This window comes from Antedon mediterranea, chromosome 6 (assembly GCF_964355755.1).
Source record: "Antedon mediterranea chromosome 6, ecAntMedi1.1, whole genome shotgun sequence".
Taxonomy (NCBI): Eukaryota; Metazoa; Echinodermata; class Crinoidea; order Comatulida; family Antedonidae; genus Antedon; species Antedon mediterranea.
In genome coordinates, this window is record NC_092675.1 from 25,943,055 (window position 1) to 25,969,078 (window position 26,024).

At 33.2% G+C, this 26,024-nt stretch overlaps 1 protein-coding gene across 3 annotated transcripts in view; it reads left to right on the forward strand.

The window, feature by feature from the left end:
* The window catches only part of LOC140051304 (uncharacterized), a 42,965-nt gene that overhangs the window by 12,640 nt on the left and 4,301 nt on the right, over positions 1-26,024 (forward strand). For 2 of the 3 annotated variants that reach the window (XM_072096471.1, XM_072096472.1), the window contains 38 exons: positions 426-545; positions 1,309-1,425; positions 1,696-1,818; positions 1,946-2,068; positions 2,569-3,744; positions 3,925-4,038; positions 4,399-4,515; positions 5,084-5,133; positions 11,526-11,594; positions 11,765-11,914; positions 12,080-12,229; positions 12,329-12,478; positions 12,575-12,724; positions 12,824-12,973; positions 13,073-13,189; positions 13,355-13,495; positions 13,710-13,980; positions 14,293-14,415; positions 14,597-14,710; positions 15,288-15,401; positions 16,080-16,190; positions 16,709-16,825; positions 17,690-17,842; positions 18,405-18,695; positions 19,034-19,233; positions 19,597-19,798; positions 19,949-20,056; positions 20,459-20,649; positions 21,211-21,336; positions 22,224-22,294; positions 22,609-22,649; positions 22,798-22,894; positions 23,166-23,271; positions 24,099-24,218; positions 24,611-24,714; positions 25,010-25,148; positions 25,383-25,472; positions 25,691-25,981. In XM_072096471.1, the coding sequence (XP_071952572.1) occupies positions 426-545; positions 1,309-1,425; positions 1,696-1,818; positions 1,946-2,068; positions 2,569-3,744; positions 3,925-4,038; positions 4,399-4,515; positions 5,084-5,133; positions 11,526-11,594; positions 11,765-11,914; positions 12,080-12,229; positions 12,329-12,478; positions 12,575-12,724; positions 12,824-12,973; positions 13,073-13,189; positions 13,355-13,495; positions 13,710-13,980; positions 14,293-14,415; positions 14,597-14,710; positions 15,288-15,401; positions 16,080-16,190; positions 16,709-16,825; positions 17,690-17,842; positions 18,405-18,695; positions 19,034-19,233; positions 19,597-19,798; positions 19,949-20,056; positions 20,459-20,649; positions 21,211-21,336; positions 22,224-22,294; positions 22,609-22,649; positions 22,798-22,894; positions 23,166-23,271; positions 24,099-24,218; positions 24,611-24,714; positions 25,010-25,148; positions 25,383-25,472; positions 25,691-25,981 (6,197 nt within the window). The remainder of the gene's footprint in view (positions 1-425; positions 546-1,308; positions 1,426-1,695; positions 1,819-1,945; positions 2,069-2,568; positions 3,745-3,924; positions 4,039-4,398; positions 4,516-5,083; positions 5,134-11,525; positions 11,595-11,764; positions 11,915-12,079; positions 12,230-12,328; positions 12,479-12,574; positions 12,725-12,823; positions 12,974-13,072; positions 13,190-13,354; positions 13,496-13,709; positions 13,981-14,292; positions 14,416-14,596; positions 14,711-15,287; positions 15,402-16,079; positions 16,191-16,708; positions 16,826-17,689; positions 17,843-18,404; positions 18,696-19,033; positions 19,234-19,596; positions 19,799-19,948; positions 20,057-20,458; positions 20,650-21,210; positions 21,337-22,223; positions 22,295-22,608; positions 22,650-22,797; positions 22,895-23,165; positions 23,272-24,098; positions 24,219-24,610; positions 24,715-25,009; positions 25,149-25,382; positions 25,473-25,690; positions 25,982-26,024) is intronic. The other variant, XM_072096473.1, reaches the window with a different exon arrangement.

Consider the following 26,024-nt stretch of genomic DNA (forward strand, 5'->3'; position numbering starts at 1 on the left):
GAATTCTAATAAGGAATTTATCAGTTTGAATTGCTAATCATGTGAAATTGAATACCAAGATTCTCAGTATTTAGTTGTTTAAATAACTAGTGAGTTATCTGTCATGGACCATTTGGTTCAGGGATGATTCCTTTGGGCGGGACCTAAACTGATGGCCCTTCATTTTAAATAAGTATAGAGGCATGTTCTTACTTAATTTTATACAGGAAACACTGAATATCTGAATGTATCTCAAATTATATTCATCTATCCATATAATAATTTCATTTCCTTTATGCTTGGTTTAGACATCTTCGTTATCATGATCCTACATTTTGTTTATACAAAATAGTTTAAAAAAAACAAAAATTACTGACCGCATCATATGTAAACTATGATTTGATTTTTTAAATGATGAATGAAAATAAATATTTTTTCTTTTTCAGGTATAGATTACTGTGCGCTTTATCAGCCTTGCTTTAATGGTGGTATGTGCATGAACCAGGCTGGTGGCAGTGTTGTGTGCCTTTGTACTGAAAACTTTTCAGGAGTTCAATGTGCAACACGTACGATATTAACTAGTCTATTTAAAATTAGAAAAAATTTATATTAATACTATCTACTAAAATAGTTCAAGGAATGTTTTCAAGGAATGTTTTCGCCAATACCACCTTATTGCTACACATTTATCAAATTATTTTAAAGTTGTAGCAGAGGTTAAACTACATTCAAATTATAGAGTCCTGATTTAATTCCTGTCAATCTTATGTAGAGTATTTTGTGTTTGTTCTATGAACATTTTACCACTTAGACTTTGGAACTATAAAAGATTTTATTAATTCATTCAATCTTTATTTACTTTAAATCATTATTCTTACAACAATACATAAACTTAAAGAAATATAATATTTATTTATTTATTTATTCTTTCTTTATTCTGCAAGCACTTTCAGTACTAGTGCACTGATTTCCAAAGTGGTACAGTAATTAAAAATATAACAAACATAATAAAATAAAGACAAAGAGTAATTGAAATATACATTAAAAATAGCAATCAATTTTAGAAAACAAAAAATTCAGTTAAAAATGTTGAGTACTAATTGTATTTTGGAATGAAGTTATTGAAAAATCTTTAAAGTTAATTTTTGATTCATTTGGAAGTTCATTCCAGCTTTTAGATGAACGATAAGTAAAGGTTTTTTTGCCTTGACAAATGTTCCAGGTGGGGACAACTAAATTGAATATGAATATATATAATACAACTGCACTAGAATCACCTTCTGCATGAGTGTAGAAGTAAAATATTAAGATGTCCTCTTATTGTTACAGCTGTTACAAATGCCTGTTCCAGCTCTCCGTGTAATAATGGTGCCACATGCAGTAGTCAGGATGGAATATTCCAATGTGATTGTCCTACGGGATATACAGGATTAACTTGTGACACAGGTAAGTCAGAGTCAAATTATATAACTTAGTGCTAACCAATCAGTGTTGATAAGTATGCTCCAATTAAGTGGAAGATGAAAATAGTATGTACTCATTATCTATCATTCTTAAATACCATTTAGCACAGATTGTTTATTTTTTAATCTAAAAATTACAGCCTTCACTTTACAAATCTCAACTAACAACAGTAGTAGTAGTAGAAGTAGCCTTGGCTAAGAAAGTTTATGAATATTGTTGGAAATACAAAATATCTCTTATTTAAAAAAATAGTTGTTTTTGCCTGTGAAAGCAGCCCATGTTTGAATAGTGGCACCTGTGTTGACATCGGATTGAATGTGTATTCTTGCACGTGTCCAACTGCTTACCAGGGTACTCGTTGCGAGATTCTTACAAGTAAGTAAATTTGTTGATTGTACTCTTGTTGTTTTTTCATTTATTACTTTCCATATTTAAAATACAGTATTGTGTATTTGGAAAGATTACTACATTATTGTTTATTACTTTAATGCGTTTATTACAGGTACAATTCGACCATGTGAAAGTGACCCCTGTTTAAATGGAGGTTCTTGCTTTGATAACCCTAATATCTACATTTGTTTTTGTCAAGAAGGCTTTGTAGGTACCAACTGTCAGTCAATAATAGGTATATATCTTTTTTCTAAATACATTTTTTATTACAGTTATAGTTTTAGATATAAATAACTGTAATTTTTTCTACATTTGTATGTATTACTTAGACGTTTTTTATTTTGTTGTAAACTCTTCATTCAACCTTCTGGTTGTCTTTGAATAATTTATATCATTCGATCAATTCTAGAACATATGTGTTGCATTTATAGCTACTATTTTGAACTTACTAAATGCAGTACCCTGTTTTGATTTTATTAAAATATTGAAAATATCTTGCTGTTTAACATGTATACCTGTAACAAAAAAATGTGAATAAAACAAGGACATCAAACATATCAATTAATGACAGGAAAATGAATGGTTTTTGATGCATTTAAAACAAGAATTCACTAAAACATAGTTAAATGCCAATATGCACACTTTAATTTTACAAAATCTGCACCTGAATCAGAAAATTACTATAAACATTGTCGAAAATAGTAAACTAAACACAGAGTATATTTTCTTTTACAGGCATGTTGCCATGTGATAGTAATCCTTGTCTTAATGGAGGAACTTGCATGACATCTGAATCTGAAACATCTTTCTTCTGCCAATGCCCAGAGAGTTTTACAGGGGTAAATTGTGAAACAGTGGTTATTATGCCATGTGATAGCAATCCTTGCCTCAATGGAGGAACTTGTATGACATCTGGAATGTCTTTTTTCTGCCAATGTCCAGAGAGTTTTACAGGTGTAAATTGTGAAACAGCGGTTATTATGCCATGTGATAGCAATCCATGTCTTAATGGAGGAAGTTGTATGACATCTGGAATGTCTTTCTTCTGCCAATGCCCAGAGAGTTTTGCTGGTGTAAACTGTGAAACAGTGGTTATTATGCCATGTGATAGCAATCCTTGCCTCAATGGAGGAACTTGTATGACATCTGCAATGTCTTTCTTCTGCCAATGTCCAGAGAGTTTTACTGGTGTAAACTGTGAAACAGCGGTTATTACGCCATGTGATAGCAATCCATGTCTTAATGGAGGAAGTTGTATGACATCTGGAATGTCTTTTTTCTGCCAATGCCCAGAAGGATTTACTGGTGTAAACTGTGAAACAGCGGTTACTATGCCATGTGATAGCAATCCATGTCTTAATGGAGGAACTTGTACGACATCTGGATTGTCTTTTTTCTGTCAATGCCCACAGAGTTTTACCGGTGTAAACTGTGAAACAGCGGTTATTATGCCATGTGATAGCAATCTTTGTCTTAATGGGGGAACTTGTATTTCATTTGGAACATCTTTCTTCTGCCAATGCCCAGAGAGTTTTACTGGTGTAAACTGTGAAACAGCGGTTATTACGGCATGTGATAGCAATCCTTGTCTTAATGGAGGAAGTTGTATAGCATCTGGAACATCTTACTTCTGCCAATGTCCTGAAAGTTTTGCTGGTGTAAACTGTGAAACAGCGATTATTGCGCCATGTGATAGCAATCCTTGTCTTAATGGAGGAACTTGTATGACATCTGGAATGTCTTTCTTCTGCCAATGTCCAGAGAGTTTTACTGGTGTAAACTGTGAAACAGCGGTTACTATACCATGTGATAGCAATCCTTGTCTCAATGGAGGAACCTGTATTTCCTTTGATAGCATATACATCTGTCAGTGTTCTTCTATGTATGGTGGCAACAACTGTGAGAATGAAGGTAGATACATTATTTAGTAAGCTGTAATTAAGGTCATTTTGTAATAAGCTAAATTGGTTTTTGTAATATGCACACAGAATTGTAATAGCCATCACAACAAGAACATTTCTGTTTTTTTTTACAATATATTTACTATCATAAAGCCCTGAATTTTAATATTTTATTTTCATTCCTTTTTAGTTCCTATAGTGTGTAATAGTAATCCATGTTTGAATGGTGGACAGTGCTTAAGTAGCGGTGACTCATATACTTGTAACTGTCTGACTGGCTATGCTGGAGACAGTTGTGAACGAGGTAACCTTTCTTAACAGTAGTCTATTAAATGGCCCCATATTGTGAAGTAAAACATAATACCACATTTGCACTAGTGAATAACCTGCCCCTAATGGTAAATATATTCCATTGTTGTAAGGTGTCTTCTCTTGTATTGCTTCCATAAGATTGTAGGCTTATTGGCTTCCTGATTATTTCTGCTTTACAGTATTGTTTTCACATTCCCCAATTGTTACTCTAAAATAAAGATCCTGCTGTAACCTAAGGGATGTTTAAACTCCTTGCCAATTAAATTTGTTAGGATCACAATAAAATGTTTCTGAACTTTTAAACTTAATTTATTGAGACATATCATAAATTGCTAAATAACTTTATTTTTAGAAACATTGTGTGATAGTGCTCCTTGTTTCAATGATGGTACATGCCTTCAATTGGGATCAGCTGCATATTTGTGTTTCTGTCAACCTGGATTCAGTGGTGTCAAATGTGAACTTGGAGGTAGCATTGTAGTGATCATTATTAGACATACATATTCCTTAACTTTTAAAAGGATTTTGAAATACTATTATGTTTATAAACATTCACAAAACATACGGTAGCGGTATAAATGCTAAAATGCATACAGATTTGTCAGTAAAACAAGGCCAACAGCCATAAGTCACGTGCTAAAACGCATAGTGATACCGGACCGACAGACAGACCAACAGACCGACAGACCGACCGACCGACATAGTGAACTATAGAGTCGCCGCATCCACGCAACTAAAAAGTATGTATGAAATATTTTCAGACCAACTCAATGAATATACAATGATCTTTATAAGTGTTACTTTGTATTAAATTCACCTTTTCTTGCAACCTTTTTAGTAAATGTGCTTTAGGGTTTTTTTTCTGCAAAAGTTACAATACACTACATATACATACATTTTACATATTTCTTCTATATATATCTATTAATTAATTAATTAATTTGTATGTTTAATATTAATTTAAATTCAAAACAGTTGACCAAGTTCACACCATTCAGTTTTAAAAGTTATGAATTTTTTAATGAATTGTTTTCTAGATGCAGTTACTGAACCTGGAGTAACAACTCCTTTTCCTGAAATAACTGAGGTTAGACCTACAGAAACATCAAAATCGACTATGACTACAGATTCATTGGCAAGCATGAATTTTAATACTACTGTTCTTGTCACTGAATCCACAAGTGAATTTGTGTCTGAATCTAAAGGAGGTTCTGATAGTGAATTTGAGTCTGATGTGTCTGCATCTGAAGATGGTTCTGATAGTGAATTTGAGTCTGATGTGTCTGAATCTGAAGGAGGTTCTGATAGTGACTTTGAATCTGAATCTGAGGGAGGTTCCGATAGTGAATTTGAGTCTGAATCTGAAGGAGGTTCTGATAGTGAATTTAAGTCTGAATCTGAAGGAGGTTCTGATAGTGAATTTGAGTCTGAATCTGAAGGAGGTTCTGATAGCAAATTTGAGTCTGATGTCTCTGCATCTGAAGGAGGTTCGGATAGTGAATTTGTGTCTGATGTGTCAGAATCTGAAGGAGCTTCTGATAGTGAATTTGAGTCTGAATCTGAAAGAGGTTCTGATAGTGAATTTGTGTCTGCATCTGAAGGAGGTTCTGATAGTGAATTTGTGTCTGATGTGTCAGAATCTGAAGGAAGTTCTGATAGTGTATTCGAGTCTGATGTGTCAGAATCTGAAGGAGCTACTGATAGTGAATTTGGATCTGAATCTGAAGGAGGTTCTGATAGTGAATTTGGATCTGATGTGTCAGAATCTAAAGGAGGTTCTGATAGTGAATTTGAGTCTGATGTGTCAGAATCTGAAGGAGGTTCTGATAGTGAATTTGAGTCTGAATCTGAAGGAGGTTCTGATAGTGAATTTGAATCTGATGTGTCAGAATCTGAAGGAGGTTCTGATAGTGAATTTGAATCTGATGTGTCAGAATCTGAAGGAGCTTCTGATAGTGAATTTGAGTCTGATGTGTCAGAATCTGAAGGAGGTTCTGATAGTGAATTTGAGTCTAAATCTGAAGGAGGTTCTGATAGTGAATTTGTGTCTGCATCTGAAGGAGGTTCTGATAGTGAATTTGTGTCTGATGTGTCAGAATCTGAAGGAAGTTCTGATAGTGTATTCGAGTCTGATGTGTCAGAATCTGAAGGAGCTTCTGATAGTGAATTTGAGTCTGAATCTGAAGGAGCTTCTGATAGTGAATTTGAATCTGATGTGTCAGAATCTAAAGGAGGTTCTGATAGTGAATTTGAGTCTGATGTGTCAGAATCTGAAGGAGTTTCTGATAGTGAATTTGAGTCTGAATCTGAAGGAGGTTCTGATAGTGAATTTGAATCTGATGTGTCAGAATCTGAAGGAGGTTCTGATAGTGAATTTGAATCTGATGTGTCAGAATCTGATGGAACTTCTGATAGTGATATTGAGTCTGATGTGTCAGAATCTGAAGGAGCTTCTGATAGTGAATTTGAGTCTGAATCTGAAGGAGGTTCTGATAGTGAATTTGTGTCTGCATCTGAAGGAGCTTCTGATAGTGATATTGAGTCTGATGTGTCAGAATCTGAAGGAGCTTCTGATAGTGAATTTGAGTCTGAATCTGAAGGAGGTTCTGATAGTGAATTTGTGTCTGCATCTGAAGGAGGTTCTGATAGTGAATTTGGGTCTGATATGTCAGAATCTGAAGGAAGTTCTGATAGTGTATTCGAGTCTAATGTGTCAGAATCTGATGGAACTTCTGATAGTGATATTGAGTCTGATGTGTCAGAATCTGAAGGAGCTTCTGATAGTGAATTTGAGTCTGAATCTGAAGGAGGTTCTGATAGTGAATTTGTGTCTGCATCTGAAGGAGCTTCTGATAGTGATATTGAGTCTGATGTGTCAGAATCTGAAGGAGCTTCTGATAGTGAATTTGAGTCTGAATCTGAAGGAGGTTCTGATAGTGAATTTGTGTCTGCATCTGAAGGAGGTTCTGATAGTGAATTTGGGTCTGATATGTCAGAATCTGAAGGAAGTTCTGATAGTGTATTCGAGTCTAATGTGTCAGAATCTGAAGGAGCTTCTGATAGTGAATTTGAGTCTGAATCTAAAGGAGGGTCTGATAGTGAATTTGAATCTGATGTGTCAGAATCTAAAGGAGGTTCTGATAGTGAATTTGAGTCTGATGTGTCAGAATCTGAAGGAGGTTCTGATAGTGAATTTGAGTCTGAATCTGAGGGAGGTTCTGATAGTGAATTTGAGTCTGAATCTGAAGGAGGTTCTGATAGTGAATTTGAGTCTGAATCTGAAGGAGGTTCTGATAGTAAATTAGTGTCTGAATCTGAAGGAGGTTCTGATAGCAAATTTGAGTCTGATGTCTCTGCATCTGAAGGAGGTTCTGATAGTGAATTTGTGTCTGATGTGTCAGAATCTGATGGAGCTTCTGATAGTGAATTTGAGTCTGAATCTGAAAGAGGTTCTGATAGTGAATTTGTGTCTGCATCTGAAGCAGGTTCTGATAGTGAATTTGTGTCTGATGTGTCAGAATCTGAAGGAAGTTCTGATAGTGTATTCGAGTCTGATGTGTCAGAATCTGAAGGAGCTTCTGATAGTGAATTTGATTCTGAATCTGAAGGAGGTTCTGATAGTGAATTTGAGTCTGATGTGTCAGTATCTGAAGGAGGTTCTGATAGTGAATTTGACTCTGAATCTGAAGGAGGTTCTGATAGTGAATTTGAATCTGATGTGTCAGAATCTGAAGGAGGTTCTGATAGTGAATTTGAATCTGATGTGTCAGAATCTGAAGGAGCTTCTGATAGTGAATTTGAATCTGAATCTGAAAGAGGTTCTGATAGTGAATTTGAGTCTGATGTGTCAGAATCTGAAGGAGGTTCTGATAGTGAATTTGTGTCAGAATCTGAAGGAGGTTCTGATAGTGAATTTGAGTCTGATGTGTCTGAATCTGAAGGAGGTTCTGATAGTGAATTTGAATCTGATGTGTCAGAATCTGAAGGAGCTTCTGATAGTGAATTTGAATCTGAATCTGAAAGAGGTTCTGATAGTGAATTTGAGTCTGATGTGTCAGAATCTGAAGGAGGTTCTGATAGTGAATTTGTGTCAGAATCTGAAGGAGGTTCTGATAGTGAATTTGAGTCTGATGTGTCTGAATCTGAAGGAGGTTCTGTTAGTGAATTTGAATCTGATGTTTCAGAATCGGAAGGAGGTTCTGTTAGTGAATTTGAATCTGATGTGTCAGAATCGAAGGTAGGTTCTGATAGTTACTTTGAGTCTGATGTGTCTGAGTCTGAAAGAGGTTCTGATAGTGAATTTGTGTCTGATGTTTCAGAATCAGAAAGAGCTTCTGATAGTGAATTTGAGTCTGATGTGTCTGTATCTGAGAGAGGTTCTGATAGTGAAGTTGAGTCTGATGTGTCTGAATCTGAAGATGGTTCTGATAGTGAATTTGAATCTGATGTGTCAGAATCGGAAGGAGGTTCTGTTAGTGAATTTAAATCTGATGTGTCAGAATCGAAGGTAGGTTCTGATAGTTACTTTGAGTCTGATGTGTCTGAGTCTGAAAGAGGTTCTGATAGTGAATTTGTGTCTGATGTTTCAGAATCTGAAAGAGGTTCTGATAGTGAAATTGAGTCCGATGTGTCTGTATCTGAGAGAGGTTCTGATAGTGAATTTGAGTCTGATGTGTCTGAGTCTGAAAGAGGTTCTGATAGTGAATTTGAGTCTGATGTTTCTGAATCTGAAGATGGTTCTGATAGTGAATTTGAGTCTGATGTGTCTGAGTCTGAAAGAGGTTCTGATAGTGAATTTGAGTCTGATGTTTCAGAATCTGAAAGAGGTTCTGATAGTGAATTTGAGTCTGATGTGTCTGTATCTGAGAGAGGTTCTGATAGTGAAGTTGAGTCTGATGTGTCCGAATCTGAAGATGGTTCTGATAGTGAATTTGAATCTGATGTGTCAGAATCGGAAGGAGGTTCTGTTAGTGAATTTGAATCTGATGTGTCAGAATCAAAGGTAGGTTCTGATAGTGACTTTGAGTCTGATGTGTCTGAAAGTGGTTCTGATAGTGAATTTGTGTCTGATGTTTCAGAATCAGAAAGAGGTTCTGATAGTGAATTTGAGTCTGATGTGTCTGTATCTGAGAGAGGTTCCGATAGTGAAGTTGAGTCTGATGTGTCTGAATCTGAAGATGGTTCTGATAGTGAATTTGAATCTGATGTGTCAGAATCGGAAGGAGGTTCTGTTAGTGAATTTGAATCCGATGTGTCAGAATCAAAGGTAGGTTCTGATAGTGAAATTGAGTCTGATGTGTCTGTATCTGAGAGAGGTTCTGATAGTGAATTTGAGTCTGATGTGTCTGAATCTGAAGATGGTTCTGATAGTGAATTTGAGTCCGATGTTTCTGAATCTGATGTAAGGTCTGATAGTGAATTTGAATCTGATGTGTCAGAATCTGAAGGAGGTTTTGATAGTGAATTTGAGTCAGATGTGTCTGGATCTGAAGGAGGTTCTGATAGTGAATTTGAGTCTGAATCTGAAGGAGGTTCTGATGTGTCAGATAGTGATTTAGAATCAGAAAACTCTGAAGGATTGGAATCAATTGATGTCACAGACATAATGCATGATGTGTCCATGGTAACATACACAAATGGCATGTCTAGCACAAGTAGCTCTAGAACAAAGTTTGATGAACCAACACTTGCTCCGATCACTGGCATGAGTAACATAGCAACCTTTTCCATGGCTTCTCACACTTCATTAATGGTAATTTTCGTAAAACTTCATAACATGGTATTGTAAAATTATTTTAGCATATGTGAATATTTGCAATAGCATAATACTGTATGTGTTTGTTGTCATTGAATACAGTAGTGTATAATTTGGATGTATGTATAGAAATTGATTTAAACAAAATATGCAATTGTAATACCATGTCATAAGGTTTTATTTCTTTTTATAATATAAAATCATCTAATCTTTTTCTATGTATATTCTTTAAATGCAGGAGGAATCGTTATTCATATTGTATGGTACTATGGTATTAACCTTTGAGTAGTTATGGAAATTTGTTTTTAAAATTTAAAATTTGATTGCAAAGCTAACAATCATACAACATGGTGATAAAAGTATACAGAAATTAATAATAATTCAAATCATTCTGAGAAATTTAAAGTTTAAGATCATATACTGAATTGGATATTACAATTGGAATATAAATTTTGCTCTGTTATTATATAAATTGGAAAATGGGTTAAAGAAATAGGCTAAAAAAGAATTAATTTTAATTTGCAAAAAACAAGCTAACAGCATGATAATATAACAATATACAGAAATACTATTTTCGGTTGTTTTAAGTTTTACTGATTTGGATATACCCATTGGAACATTAAATTATAATAATCTGATATTATGAATAACATGGTTAAAGGCAGCTAGTCCAACCCAGAAAGTGCATGTTTTTTTTTGCTGTTAGGTCAGCATGATAGTTATTCTCTAATTCTAGCACCTCAATTTAGATACACTATGTGCATGGACATTGCAGAATAAGGCTATTGACATTGTTAACCATAAGTGTAATTCAAAGTTTTCTATAGGCATTGTTGACTGGAAGGAAAAGTGTGTGTGTAATCCCTTGTTTTTAATGGGTATGGTCGACCATGCTTCTTATTTCTGTTGTCTATTATTAGCACAATTGAAGTAGACACACGATTGACTTAATTGCTGGTTGATAGAAAACACGCTAGAGTGTCACTCAACTATGCCGATACAAAATGATAAATTGCACTCACAGTTGTCCATGCCACACAGTCACTTCAAAAGCTGCATGGCATATTGCATGCTATTTTCTATGAATGGTAGTATTTCAATGCAGTGCAGTGAACAATTTCATTCATGTATAGTCTTATTATTCAACAAACTCTAAATGGCCAAAAGCCTAGTATTCACTATTATCAGAACCTTTTAAATTTTACTTTGCATCATCTCATTTTGGTTTGACTATGATTTTAAATCATTTCATTGAATTTTCTTGTTTGATGTGCCTTTCAATTTTATTTTTTAAGTTCCATTCTTGTTATAATTCACAATAATTGCATGTCACAATTGCACAATCTTCTCTCTAAAGCACGTTTGCCCTTGAAACAGAAAATCAACATCAACACATATTTCAGTAAAAACTGTAGCTTAAATTTAAATTTAATTGTTTGAAAGTTTTTAGTATAAAGTAGAACCTCTATCTAGATTACACCTATTCAGGTAGCACACCTACTTAAGAGACACTTTGTTGGGAACCAAAGTTTTACCCCTTATGCGTTCAACTGTAATTCAGAAATATTATTTACATGCAATGTTATATTTAATGAAAGTTCAACTGTATTCCAAAATCATACATTTGCAATAAAAACAATGTAAGGGTTAAACCTCCCAAAGATAATTCTGCGATGAATAATATCTATTTATAAAATTTTCTAAATAAATGACTGTATTTATAGACTGAAGGAGTAACTGAAATTGTAGAGGTGACAGAAATAGAAGAAGTCACAACGCAGTCACTTGTCACTGTAAGTAATAATAAGTAACAAAGAGATTACAATCTACTGCGTTTGTATGGATTACATCAGTTCATCTAATATGTAATTGTCAAAAGTATGCAGCATGTTACTTGATAAAATTTGGAAAACAATCAAATAAACTAAAATTTAACACTGATTTTTAATTATTTTCAAAATAGGATACACCTAAACCTTATACTCTAAGAACTCCTCCACCTCCGCCGCCATCTATTCCTCCTCCTCCACCATTTACTACACCCAGAGTGGATCAGAATGAAACTGAGGAAGTAGTAACGGAATATGAAGAAGTAACTGAGTTTATACCAACTGTGAGTATTGTTTATTTACACCTGTATACATCTAAATATTCACTATTAGCTTTCTGTATTGTTGATTTTTACAACTTTTTATCACTGTTTTTTAGGAAATTCCATGTATTCACAGACTTTCAGTAAAATGATTGATCTTTCCAACTTTTTATTACTGTTTTTCAGGAAATTCCAACTTCTGAGACCGTGAGAACTCCTCCACCTCCGCCACCATCTATCCCTCCTCCACCACCATTTACAACACCCAGAGTGGATCAGAATGAAACTGAGGAAGTAGTAACTGAATATGAAGATGTAACTGAGTTTATGACAACTGTGAGTATAGTTTATTTACACCTGTATACATCTAGCTTGTCACAATTTAGCTTTTTGTAAAATTGTTTATTTATCCAACTTGTTATCAATGCTTTTCAGGAAATTCCAACTTCTGAGACCGTGAGAACTCCTCCACCTCCGCCACCATCTATCCCTCCTCCACCACCATTTACAACACCCAGAGTGGATCAGAATGAAACTGAGGAAGTAGTAACGGAATATGAAGAAGTAACTGAGTTTATGACAACTGTGAGTATAGTTTATTTACACCTGTATACATCTATGTCACAATTTACCTCTTTGTAAAATTTTTTATTTATCAAACTTGTTATCACTGCTTTTCAGGAAATTCCAACTTCTGAGACTGTGAGAACTCCTCCACCTCCGCCACCATCTATCCCTCCTCCACCACCATTTACTACACCCAGAGTGGATCAGAATGAGACTGAAGAAGTAGTAACTGAATATGAAGAAGTAACTGAGTTTATGACAACTGTGAGTATAGTTTATTTACACCTGTATACATCTAGATTGTCACAATTTAGCTTTTTGTAAAATTGTTTATTTATCCAACTTGTTATCAATGCTTTTCAGGAAATTCCAACTTCTGAAACCGTGAGAACTCCTCCACCTCCGCCACCATCTATCCCTCCTCCACCACCATTTACAACACCCAGAGTGGATCAGAATGAGACTGAGGTAGTAGTAACGAAATATGAAGAAGTAACTGAGTTTATGACAACTGTGAGTATAGTTTATTTACACCTGTATACATCTAGCTTGTCACAATTTAGCTTTTTGTAAAATTGTTTATTTATCCAACTTGTTATCAATGCTTTTCAGGAAATTCCAACTTCTGAGACCGTGAGAACTCCTCCACCTCCGCCACCATCTATCCCTCCTCCACCACCATTTACTACACCCAGAGGGGATCAAAATGAGACTGAGGTTATGCCTACTGTGAGTGTGGGTTATTTAAACAGATTCACAAGCTTTATAAAAACTATTAATTTATCCAACTTGTTATCATTGCTTATCAGGAAACCTCAACTTCTGAGACTCCACCTCCACCATAGCAACCAGCCTAGAAATACTGTCAATAACATTTCCATTACAATTTTTCAGACTATGCCTAGTTTTACTAGAACACCGCCACCTCCACCACCTTCTATTCCTCCTCCACCAATAACAACATCTGGAATGGAGACCAATGGAACTGAAGAAGTTGTTACAGAGTTTGAGGATGTTACTAATGTTAATCCAACTGTAAGATTTTTGTTTTTAAAACTAATTTTAGAATTGTCTCAAAATTGTCACGTTAGTTTGTTTTACAGCATACACTATGTCTCACCACCAACACTTTGTGTGATTAACAATGTCACTGACAAAGATAAATTTAAGTAGCCTCTATCAATAATTTAACAGAAACTATGAAAATCTGACATCATCGACAATTGACAATGTTTTTTCTTTTTGGTAGGATCTACCTCAATCTGAGACTCCAAGAACTCCTCCACCTCCACCACCATCTATCCCACCTCCATTATTGACAACATCTGGTAATTCAGAAGTTTTGACGGAAATGATAACTCCATCCTTGCGTCCTTCACTAGCACCAATAAGAGCAACAACATCATCATTTGATCCGTGTCAGAGCAACCCTTGCTTAAATGAGGCTACTTGTCAGTCCGACGATGGACAGTTTAACTGCATTTGTGCTGAGGGGTATACTGGAGCCTTATGTGAAAGAAGTATGTATACACTATAACATAACCATTCATATATGTATTGAAAGAGAAAACAATGGACCGAGTCATCGGCTTTCCTCAGCTTTACCCAGTTAGAGTCAGTCAGGTAGAAGAATGATTATACAAGAATAATAATCATAGAAGAATTACACTTTTTAGTTTTAACAGCAAAAATCCCGAAAGTTATTTTTAACAACTTAACAAATTTAATACCAAAAACCCTCCAGTCAAACAAATTGCAAAAGTTGATTTTGTTAATGCTGTGCACTAACAAATGCATTTTATAGAATAAAACAAATTTCCAATATTTTTTAGTTATTACAGTTATAACGCCATGTGATAGTGATCCTTGTCTGAATGGTGCAGTATGTACAGATGGACTCTCAGTGTTTAGTTGTGTATGTTCTGTCGGTTGGATGGGACCTACTTGTGCAATACGTAAGTTTACTTTTAAGTGTCGGATCCAGAGGTTGATTTTTTGTTCGAATCCAATTTTTGGTCAAAGTAAATAACTATTATCACATTAAAATATTTATATTCAATAATTTTTTCTAAAGTTTTAGGAGGACAATATATCTTTTCATAAGCAAAATATTAAACATTATTTTTTCTTCGACAGCGGTTAATGCATGTAATGAATCTATATGTTTAAATGGTGGTGTTTGTGTTGACAGGCAGTATTTTGCACTGTGCACATGCCCAGCTGGTTACTCAGGTGTCCAATGTGAAATTAGTGAGTATTAGTTATTACTACCTAATCACCATACAGTTGAGCCTCTATATGGGGACAGCTTTGGATGTGTCAGTGTCACCTGAATAGGGTTGGCCATAGTTTTAAAGCTTGTATTGCTTTGTTCCTCTTAAGCATGGTTCCTGTGATTCTTGTGATTGCTACTTTTCTTGTCATTGGTTAAAACGCTTGCATTGCGTTTACGTCCTTGCGTTACATTCTAGTGGAAACCAAGCTTTAGTAGGGGTTGGCCATACAAGTATCCCCTGAATGGGCATTATCCCAAAATAGAGGTTATACGTACTGAATCTCTTTTATTTGATTGTATGTATAAAGTCTTCAGTCCTTTATTTGATGTAGTATGAGTTGCAACTTAATTTGGCATAATATCACACTTAAGTTATACTGGTACAAACATACATGTTGTATTTCAAATATTTTTCTTGCAAAATGATCTATACATGTAATGACATACAAATTCACAATGTAAATGACTATCTATCCTAATACACAACTTGTTATCTTATTGTAGATATAGTATTGCACTGTAATTCATTTTTGTTATCTTATTTCTGTATAGTGGCCATGCCATGTGCTAGTGCTCCCTGTTTTAATGATGCAACATGCGTAGAAGAAGGAGACCAGTTCCGATGCGACTGTACTGATGGATTTAAAGGATCTCTATGTGCTCAGAGTAAGAGGATTCATTTTATACAACTGTTTTATATTATTGCAACTTTAATAAATAAGTAATGTTGTTTATTACTGTGAAGGAGCTTTGTGTCAGGGGGTAAGTTTATTGGTTAGATGTTTTGTCTTCTCTGACATAAATTGTACTTTTGTGGAGATGTGTAAACAAGTAATTCTTGGACAGGTGAACAAGTAATTCTTTTTCCTCCAGATCAGTAGCCTGGCATTCATGCCTCTAGATCACCAAGCTCAATTTAGGATTTTAACCCAGTCACCAACAATTCACACTAAGGAAACACATTTAAAAATTCTCTTATCTAAGTAAATACTACATATGGATAAATCCTAAATATTTATTGTGAGAAATTAAATATTTAGCATCTAAGAGGAAACAGTAATACAAAAAAGACATTGGAAAAGTTTTCATACTAGATCTTTATTTGGCCTTAATGGAAGTCTCCCTGGTCCTTTTGTATATTTTTTGCTTTGTATTTTTTTTCTTTATGGATCAAATAAACTGACTTGTGACTTGTGTAACTTATTACTATCTGATGAAAAAAAATCCAATAAAATGATGTCATTGTCAAAAAGAACAATACACTTATTGTGAAAATATTATTTTTATCAAAGCCATGAAGTATAAGTGATTTACTGTAGTTGTACTTTTATCTTTTTGTTGCAGTTGCTGCTTGCTTTAGCAATCCCTGTATGAACGGAGGTGAATGTACAGAAACTGGGAATGAGTACTCTTGTAATTGTCCTCTGCCATTTAGTGGACAAGACTGCTCAATGGGTGCGTATTGGAGTATTATTGTGTTGTGTTTCAATTGATGTTTAGTTGCTATATATATTGTTTTGCTTTATCCGTTTGTTATAGTACCGTTTTATCTTGTCCTCACTTTACTGTCTCAAGGCAAGGTTACATTTTAACTGGTGTTTATTTAATCCTCTTTTTATCAACATTCCGTAGAAGCTAAATTACACTGTTTTATTTGTGTGTGTTTCAAATCTGTGAAAATACTGTGGTTTAACTGCATGACACCACACTTGGTTGGTGGTGAGAATTTGCAGGATCGAATCTCACCTTTCTTTTTATTTTTAAAAGTTTTAACTTCGAACTAACTTTTTGACATCTTGTTCCAAATTAAGCACTGTTTTTATATATTTTTTTGTTTATACATGTTTCGACTGTGTGTGCATTACTAATACTAATTTTAAAATTTTTTACTAAATAGCAATGTATCTCGTTTTTCCACTGAACTGAAAATATAGTAGTAATAACAAAGATACTAATATTGCATGTTTTTCCAGAGAATGATCTTTGTTCATTCGTGCCTTGTCTAAATGGAGGCCAATGCTTCAATGGTGGCACTTTCACGTTTTGTGTCTGCACTCCCGAGTTTGAGGGAGTTGATTGTGCAACTAGAAGTAAGTAGCATTCATGTAGATAGCGCCCTCATACATAATGCATATGAATGCTCATTTTAGACTTAAATGTACAGACGTTGATATGTACATTAACACTTATAGTGACTTATATATAGTATAGTAGCCTATTAACACTGCTGTAGTCAACTACGTAGCAATATAACGTACACTGTACAAGAATTCTTTAGCAGCCACATAACAGTAGTATGCTCATCTCTGAGATATGACATTAATTTGTAGAGATGTACAAAATGTCCATGTAAGTTGCACTGTATGACATTCACTTGATAACACTGTCACAAACACCACATTTAGATACAATTCTTTAAGAAAACAAACATTTATGTTTAAAATGCTATTAAAGGCAAACACAACAGCACAAGTGTCACGTGTATGTGGTTTGTATATACAAATGCATTGTTCATATAGCACTCAAACCAAACAGCAATAGCACCCAATGTTGGTACATGTTTGTTTTTACCTTGGTGTATTTGTAATGTTAGAAACTCGTGAAAAGTAGATTTTACTACAGGTATGTAATAATGTTGAACATTTGACGTTGCGATCATTTTCAAGGATCTGATGAGCTTAATTAAGTTTTTTTCCATTATAGTATACAAAAGTGCCAATGAAATTGATCAATAGTGGTTAATGATATCAAAGGAGTAATAATAAAATAATAATATAAACAGTTAATCGTTAAAAAACTAATTATGAAATAGCTGAAGTACCATCTTTGGAATTTCATTAGAATTACATGGTTTAAATATTCGGACTACTTTATATTAAATCATTTGTGGTGAGTTTTAAATAACATGTCTATTATGTCAAATATTTTGTTATTATTCTCCAAATTTTTATTAGAAGGTACAACAGAAGTTCCCCAACAGACAACTACTCCATCATCAGTAACCACCCTATCAGTAGAGCTGCAAACCAACAGCAGAGGAAATGCCAATACCCTTACTCAGAAGGCTACACCAACTGGTTCTGGATCAACACAGACTTCATCTGATGGTAGGTTTTCTTATTAGGATTGATGCCTTTATACAGAATGTTCTTTGTATCATACAATCTTTATTTATTATAATATCCAAGTTCACCTGTGAATCTAATCATATTCACTATTATCATATATGTAATTTTTTTTCCTTACTTTAGTAATGTTGGCAAAAACACACTGCTTTTCTCTAAAAATGATACTATTAGACTTTATTATTTGAATTATAACTTTATATTTGTACAGGTTATATTAGATTTATCTAAATGTTTGTTCGGGTTGTCTAAGGTGGATCAGCAAGTCTGAGAGCTTCAGCTTCATTTTATTGCTTTTTCTAAATCTCTGTCTACACTAAAACTTTATGGAACAAAAAAATGTGATGTGCCCATATATGGACATGATGATGTCATATCAATACCATATCTGGGCATCACATCACACTTTTTGTTTAAACTTAGTTTGATAGTGTAGACAGCTTTAGATTCTCATTTTGTTTTTCTGTTTGCTTTTTTTAATAATGAATAATAAATGAAATACTAAATAGTAGTATTATATGTCTGTATATTATTTGCAATACAGCTCAACCAAGCAATTTTACTGTAACCGGGGAAGCTAGTAGTGATACCGCCACCATGACATGGTCATCTGAAGCAAACGCTACATTTTTCCAAGTTGACATTCGTGAAGTGGATTCACGTCGTAAGAGGCAGGCTGATGGTAATTGGATAAGCTCGCCGATTTTGCCTGCTAATGAAACTGAATATAGCTTTAATAACTTAAAATCAAACACAGTGTATATTACGCGACTTGTTACATATGATATGAAGATGAATAAACACTTTAGTAAACAAGTACCATTCAAAACTGCAGGTATGAATAAAATTGAATCTTTAAAAAACATTATATTATCCAATTTTTTAAATCTATAATTAGACCATAAAAATAAATTTAATTACTACTTTCAAGCAAATAAAAAAATAAAGATTATCCAGATATTTACTTGTCAGATTATTTTTAAGAGCAGCTACAAAAAGCAATGACTGCAAACAAATTTATTTCGGTTTCTGAATGAAAAAGTGAAAATTAAGAAAATGAATGTTTCTAAATTATAGAATGGGTGTCCCCTACCATCTCCACTCACCACAACATCTATAAATCTGAATTCTGTTTCCAGTAAAGTTAAAAAAAATTGTTAATTTTCTCAACAGTTGCATCTGATGGCAATTTCGCTGCGTCAGATGATACTACGGACTCAAGCACAACGTCCAGCAACGCTATGCTGTTTGTCATGTTGGCTCTGGTACTGGTCATCTTAATAATTTTTGTTGTCACTGTAATGTACATGACTGGCCGAACACAAAACAGTTCTTCATCATATTACCCAACGCGGCAGAAATCTGGAAAAATGGTATGTATTTATATGATACTAGTGGTGTAGGCTGTATAGCCAGCCTATAGATAAGTACAGGTTCCAATCAAGATAATTTTGTTTATTAAGACTTAATTCATTATCTATATATTTTACATCCATTAGGTACAATTAGCCTTCCATACACATTACAAAATATGAATGTTTAAAATATTAAAATTATATTGTTAATATTAAACTTTGAAACTGTTGTTTAAATACATTTACTTGGATTGAAAATAAATAATAATAATTTTTCATTAATAGTCATGCATACATTGCCATAAAAAAAGCATAGGTACAATATAACATTATCACATGTTGCATATAACAAAATATAATGTTTAAACATTTTTAATCTAGGTTGATATCTCATATGATATTGAAGCAAACGTTGAGACAGTGGAGGTACAACAGGTGACCATTGAAGTAGACGTATGGGAAATTCCCAGTGGAAAACTTGCAGTGGAAAATGTAAAAGAGTATGGATCATATACGGAATTATGTTATGGAACGCTGGACACCAGAGGCACTGTTAAGCCAGTTTTTGTTAAGAAACTTAGAGGTATGTATGCTAAACCTTAATAGGTAGTTTTGATAGTTTCAAGAAGGTTTAACAAACGTGATCATAAACACTTTATATTTTGTATTGTGTACTTTTTGTAGATTAAATGTCTGTGTATTACTATTTTATTTACTTTTTTTGGTAAATTAGATATCTCCTCAGATGTTGACCAAAGGAAGTTGAAAGCTGAACTGGAGATAGTGTGTCAAGTTAGTCACCATCAGAATATTGTCAATTTAATTGGTGCTATTACTCAAGGTAATTCTTTTTATTATAAAAAAATGTAATTCGATGTAAAAAAGAATCCCTCCACTGTGATAGCTTAAAACTCCATGATTCAGATGTACTCAATGTTGTCTGTTTATATTTTTTTTAATAAAGTTCTTGTGATTGCTCAAACATTTATTAAGATTGCATGTGTATACTTTTTAATTAAAGATATTAATTGTATATGCAATTAGAGTTGTTGACACATTAAATCACAGTGAATTAAAATATTCAGACATGAATATGAAGATAAAGAGCACTTTACAAAGTAGTTTAATACTAATTATCTTTAGAATGTCATAATTCATGCAAATTACAGTAACTGTTGCTTGTGTTTTTTCTTTCTTGTGGCTTTATTAAATTTTACATTTTGCTTATTGTATTTATTTACAGATCAGATGACGCTTGTGTTTGAGTATTGCGAGCTAGGACGACTGAACGAATGGCTGACATCTTTACAAGAGATACATCAGCTCCTTATACATGACAACCCAGAGTTTGACATGCTATCACCCTTGATGCCTCATGCCCTGCACATTGCTTCTGATATATCCAAAGGCCTGGCTCATTTGGCCATCATGGGGGTTTGTAGATTTTTAATTGTTCATTTATTCATCGTTTACTCTATTTGTTCCAGCTCACTAGCTCTTTGAGTAACATAATCTTGTGTATCACTGGCTTTGCTGCAGAAAAACTGTAGTACATTTCAATAAAAAGTACACCATTACATTCCTGTTTAAAAATGTTAACCTTTTAGGACACTGTCTGGTGGTATTTCATTCTATATGACATTGTTAGAAAATTGTCTAGAAATTCTTTTTCAAAGAAATCTTCTCATAAAAAATCCTCTCAATCAAAATTTAAAACAGCTGGATTTAGATCTATATCGAGGTGTTCAAAATGTACTGGATTAAGATCTATCTATCAAGGTGTTCAAAATGTTAGGCATTTTTGTTTTATTATTTAGTTTTAACTGTAACAATATTCATCTTAAAATAGTTTGTATTATATTGTTTTATTTTTCTGTTTGTTTACTGTAATATGGAGTGAATGCAGAATCAGTTTAGGTTTTGCTTATTCTCACTCCTTGTTGTTTTGCATTGGGGACCAAAAATAATAATATTATTACTTATTATTATTATTAGTGCACAAAACATTGTTTAGGATCACACAACATAATGTTGACGAGTCACCTGACAGCCAAGGTGTGTGATTATGGCATGAGTGCTTATTCAGATTTAGACATCTTTGCAGGTGCTAAAGTTGTACATGTAAGTTTTATTTATTTTTCTTTTAATTTTGAAACCTAGACACAATTGGCTCAATATTAAATTAGTTAAAGCTTGTATTGTTACTGAATAAACTTGTGTAAAGCCTTGTCTACACTATCAAACTTTATGTGACAAAACAATTTGATGTGCCCATATATGGACATGATGATGTCACTACCCTATTTAGACATACCGCTACCATATTTGGTCAAATCACGCTTTTGTTTGTCAAACTAGTTTGATAGTGTAGACATAGCTTAAGGCCTTCAACTTCAACAAACATTTATTTCATTAAATGCCATACAAATAATTCAGATTATAAAAATGAGGACCAACCTAGAAGTAAATATGTCTCAGTTGGCCCTTTAACACTAGTAATGTTACTTTGCAAACTCTTGAGTTTTGCAAAACAGTTTCAGTTCAAAAACCACAGAAAACTAGTTAGCTCTGCATTTTACATATTTTTTCCTGTATGATAACAGACAGCATCAGATAGTTGGACAATACAATACCAGTCAGAGGTTCGATGTTTAAGAGTGGATGTCTTTATTTTCTGTTTGAAGTTATACATTAATAATTGCATTCTATAAATCTCTCTATCTACTATCAAACCAGTTTGACAAAACTGTGGTAGTTATATAATTTGATATGGTAGTAATATGACATCATCATGTCCATATATGGGCACATCACATTTTGTTGTCACCTAAAGTTTGATAGTGTACACAGAGATTTAGACCTGCATTTCTACAGAAATAAAAAGTTAATTTGTTAGGGATCTTTTGTTTATATTATGTTGTTGTTGTTGTCACATACAATTTGATAGACGTGTAGAATGAGGTTAAAGAAAGTTTAGCAGAAATCAGTTTTGTTTCTTTATTTTACAGAGTTCTCCACATACAAGATGGATGGCATATGAGACGTTATTGTATAATTCTTTCTCTGAGAAGAGTAATATGCAAGTGCTACATTTTGTTCAGAATAATTATTTGTAAAGCTGTATTATAAATATTGATCAAATTAGTAGAGAAATATGTGAAGAAACTATACTGTTACATAACTATTGTAATGGCAACATAATCATTCTAATATAGGGATTAAGGATGTAATTTTGATGATAGTTATTATATGAATATGATTTTGATTTGATGATTATGACAATGTGATAGTGTTTATAAGGATAAATATTAATATATATAAATATTTATATTAACAGGATAACAGAATAGGATTGGTAAATATTAATTATTAATCTTTTTTTTTTTCAAATAGCTGGTCATTTGGAATTATCTTGTGGGAAATTTTAACATTTGGTAAGTATTGAGAATTATGCATTATTCATCTGTTTTCAACAATAATTATTTTGTGAAAAAAAAGTACAATAAAATAAATATATATTATTAATTACTAATTTCTGTTTTAATTTTAAATTGTAACCTGTCATTATTGTATGTTTCTTAGGAAATAAACCCTACAAGAATATTCAGTTGGACAAGTTACGAGGTCATCATAAGGAAGGACTTCGACTTCCTAAACCTTCCACCATTCCTTCTGACCTGTAAGTACTGTATTTAACATAGCAATAAATAACTCTCAATTAAAGACCAAACTAGGAAATATATAACAGTAGTCCAGAAGAACATTATGTGGTTTAAAACCTTATCAATAACAATGGAAACATCCTGCCAAAGCTTCATCTAGATTGGTTGTCAAATGGCAGCATTCAGCAAAGAGGATATTATACAGTTTTATATTTGAGTTTTCATGAAGTAAAACGTTTTCTTTGGAACTTTAGTATTTTTCATAGTTTTGTTCGTTTCTGAATTTAGATCGACATTGTTGTCACAGTGTTGGAAGCTACAACCTAAAGACAGACCAAACTTCGAATACATCAATAATCTACTAGATAAACGGTGTGCTAATATGGAATTACAGGTTGGTTTCAAATTTCGAAACTTTTGAATAATAATATATATTCAGATAATATTCAGATAATATTTATTTAGATAATAATGAATGAATATATACAAAATAGAAAAAAGATATTAAAGTGAACATAGATAAAGCAGTAATTGGTAGTCATTATTATCATGGATCCCTTCTAGAAGTTAAAAACTTGTCTCGTAGGGACCCATAACAAAACACATTACTAAAAAAATAAAAATAACCTAGAATATATAATTATATAATTTAGGATAAAAAATTACAGTATAATAACATAACTAACATCTTCTTTATAAAAATTATTTAAATTATATTTCAATAGTTTCATGATAATTATAAATGAAATAACTACCGATATTGGTAAATGAAAAAAAAATATGTATACATAAATTATAATTCCAGTATATATATAGTATATACTATATATACATTATATATAGTATAGATTAAAGATTGCAATAATAAACAACAACTAATATTTTGTGTAAGACATAAATAGTATATGAGTATAAATAATGATAATAATAAATTGACAAGTTATCAGTTACACTTACTGCTATGTTGTTCAGTAGCTGTATTATGAATGAGTTTTTTTTATAGTAGAAGAGATACCTTCAGATCCCTTTCCTATGGGTTTCCGGCATCATTTGTTGAAAATGTCCCCTAATATGAGTGTTCCAAAGGAGCAGTCATATTGTAGTATACTCATAATTACCAGCATGACTCGATCTTTAAGAAAATAATTAGTTGTAAGTTGTTAAAGGTTTTATTTATTAGTTCTATATTTTAATCAATTTTCTCTTCATTTGTTTTTTTAGAATGTTAGTAAAAGAAAGGAGGTGTTTGCTTCCCTCACTAGGATTGGTTCAGCAAGTGATCACATGACTGCTTCTCACATCAAACAACTCGAACACCTAACAAATACCAGTATTCAAAATGTAATTGTTAGTTGTTAGTTATAGATTGTAATGTTGTGATGGTGGTAAAAAACATGATGATGATAATGATGATGGGGTTGATTGTCAACGGTTGTCACTGTAATTAAGCGCCTAAAGATGATTATACAAATATGATTGATATTACAATGAAAATGATAGAGGTGATAGAAAACATTTTTGTCCAGTGTTCATAATGGTGATTTTGATGTTGTTTGAAAATGTCAGTGTTGATTGAATTTCAGCTGTGAGAAGGAAGAGGTGATTTCAGTTCACAATGTTGTTTGTCAATAATAATTATACTGGTTACATTGTCAATGTTACAATGATTTCTTGATGATTAGATTAAAGATTCAATACCTGTTCTTTCATGTAATTGTGATTATATTTTTCAGTCTTCTCCTGCTAGTCGCCTGATGGCAGTGCAGTATGCTGGTACAGTCTTCCCAGGGAATCATGTTCCATCTAAGTTTGTACTTCTTCTTGCCTGTGGTGATGAGTAAGTATACTTTTCTCTTTTACACTTTCTTTTCTCTTCTATTCATTTCCCTCTATTTGACATCTTTTTCCTCTTCTTTTCTTTTCTTTTTCCTTGTTTCTTTCAATTTTTTCTACTTTTTGCTCTTCCATTGCACTCTGTCTTTCCTTTTCATTTTTTTTAGCTTTCTTTTTTTCTCATCCTTTAGTTTGTCTTAGTTCTATTTTCTTCCTTTTCTTTTCCTTTAATCTTTCTTTTCTTTACTATCTACTAAAATTTAATTGTTTTTTTTAATTTTTAAACTTTTTTTTATTAGGAATGATACAATACGTAGTGAAGCCGTAAACATTCTCCGTGCTCACACAAAGGTCAGTGAAGCTGACATAACATCCCATCAGCCAGCTGGAACTTACATGCCATCATTTCCTGAAATGGCATTGCATCTGAGGTCAAAGGTAACAGTAAGTGGGAAATGTGGTGACTTTCAGAACAGAAATTGGAAAACACATTTCAACTGTTTTAATTTACAATTAACTTTAAAACAATTTAAACTGTTAAACATTCAATAATTGGTTGGCATGTGTTTGTTTATCTGTCCTGTCGGTTTTGTTTTTAGTGTTAATGACTGCATTATGAGGATGATTTGTTTAATTGTACGTAATTTTAATTCTTTTTGAATATTTTTCTAGGCTGCAGAAGCCATGAATGCTCCAAAGCTGAAGTCACAAGGCCCTCTTGGCACCTTTACAATCCCATTCCATCCTGGGTCTTTTGAGAAGGTAACGCATTATTGCTTGCGCTTTTGTAATCATCATTCATTATTATATTCTAAATTATGAAATTAGGTTAATTAATAGTTAAAAATAAATAACACTTTATATTTTAAAATCTCAACTTTATTTTCAGAGGGTAACCCTCTGGCATCCAGAATGACAAACGTACTTAATTAAATTAAACTATTTATGTGCTTTCTATAAATTTAATTTATCTTTTCTAGATATCGGTTTACTTACGAATGTGCTTAGCTTATTCTGCCGGTGTTACGCCAAATGTAAGCACCATCGAACAAAGGCAGAAACAAGGCCCTGCTCTTTATACATACATTCAAGGCCTTCTACAGAACTATAGTGGTAGTCGACACAATCCTCTCATGACATACCTAGGCCTACTGAGACAGTATGTATCAGCTATAGGAGGTGGGGCGGCTATGCTGCGTCTACTAGAACTAGCATCTATTGCACCGAGTAAAGTAGGGCCTGAGTTTGCTACCAAAACTGAGCATTTAAAGGTAGGTTTTTGATGTAGTACAAGAGTAAGTTGAGTGGCCGTGC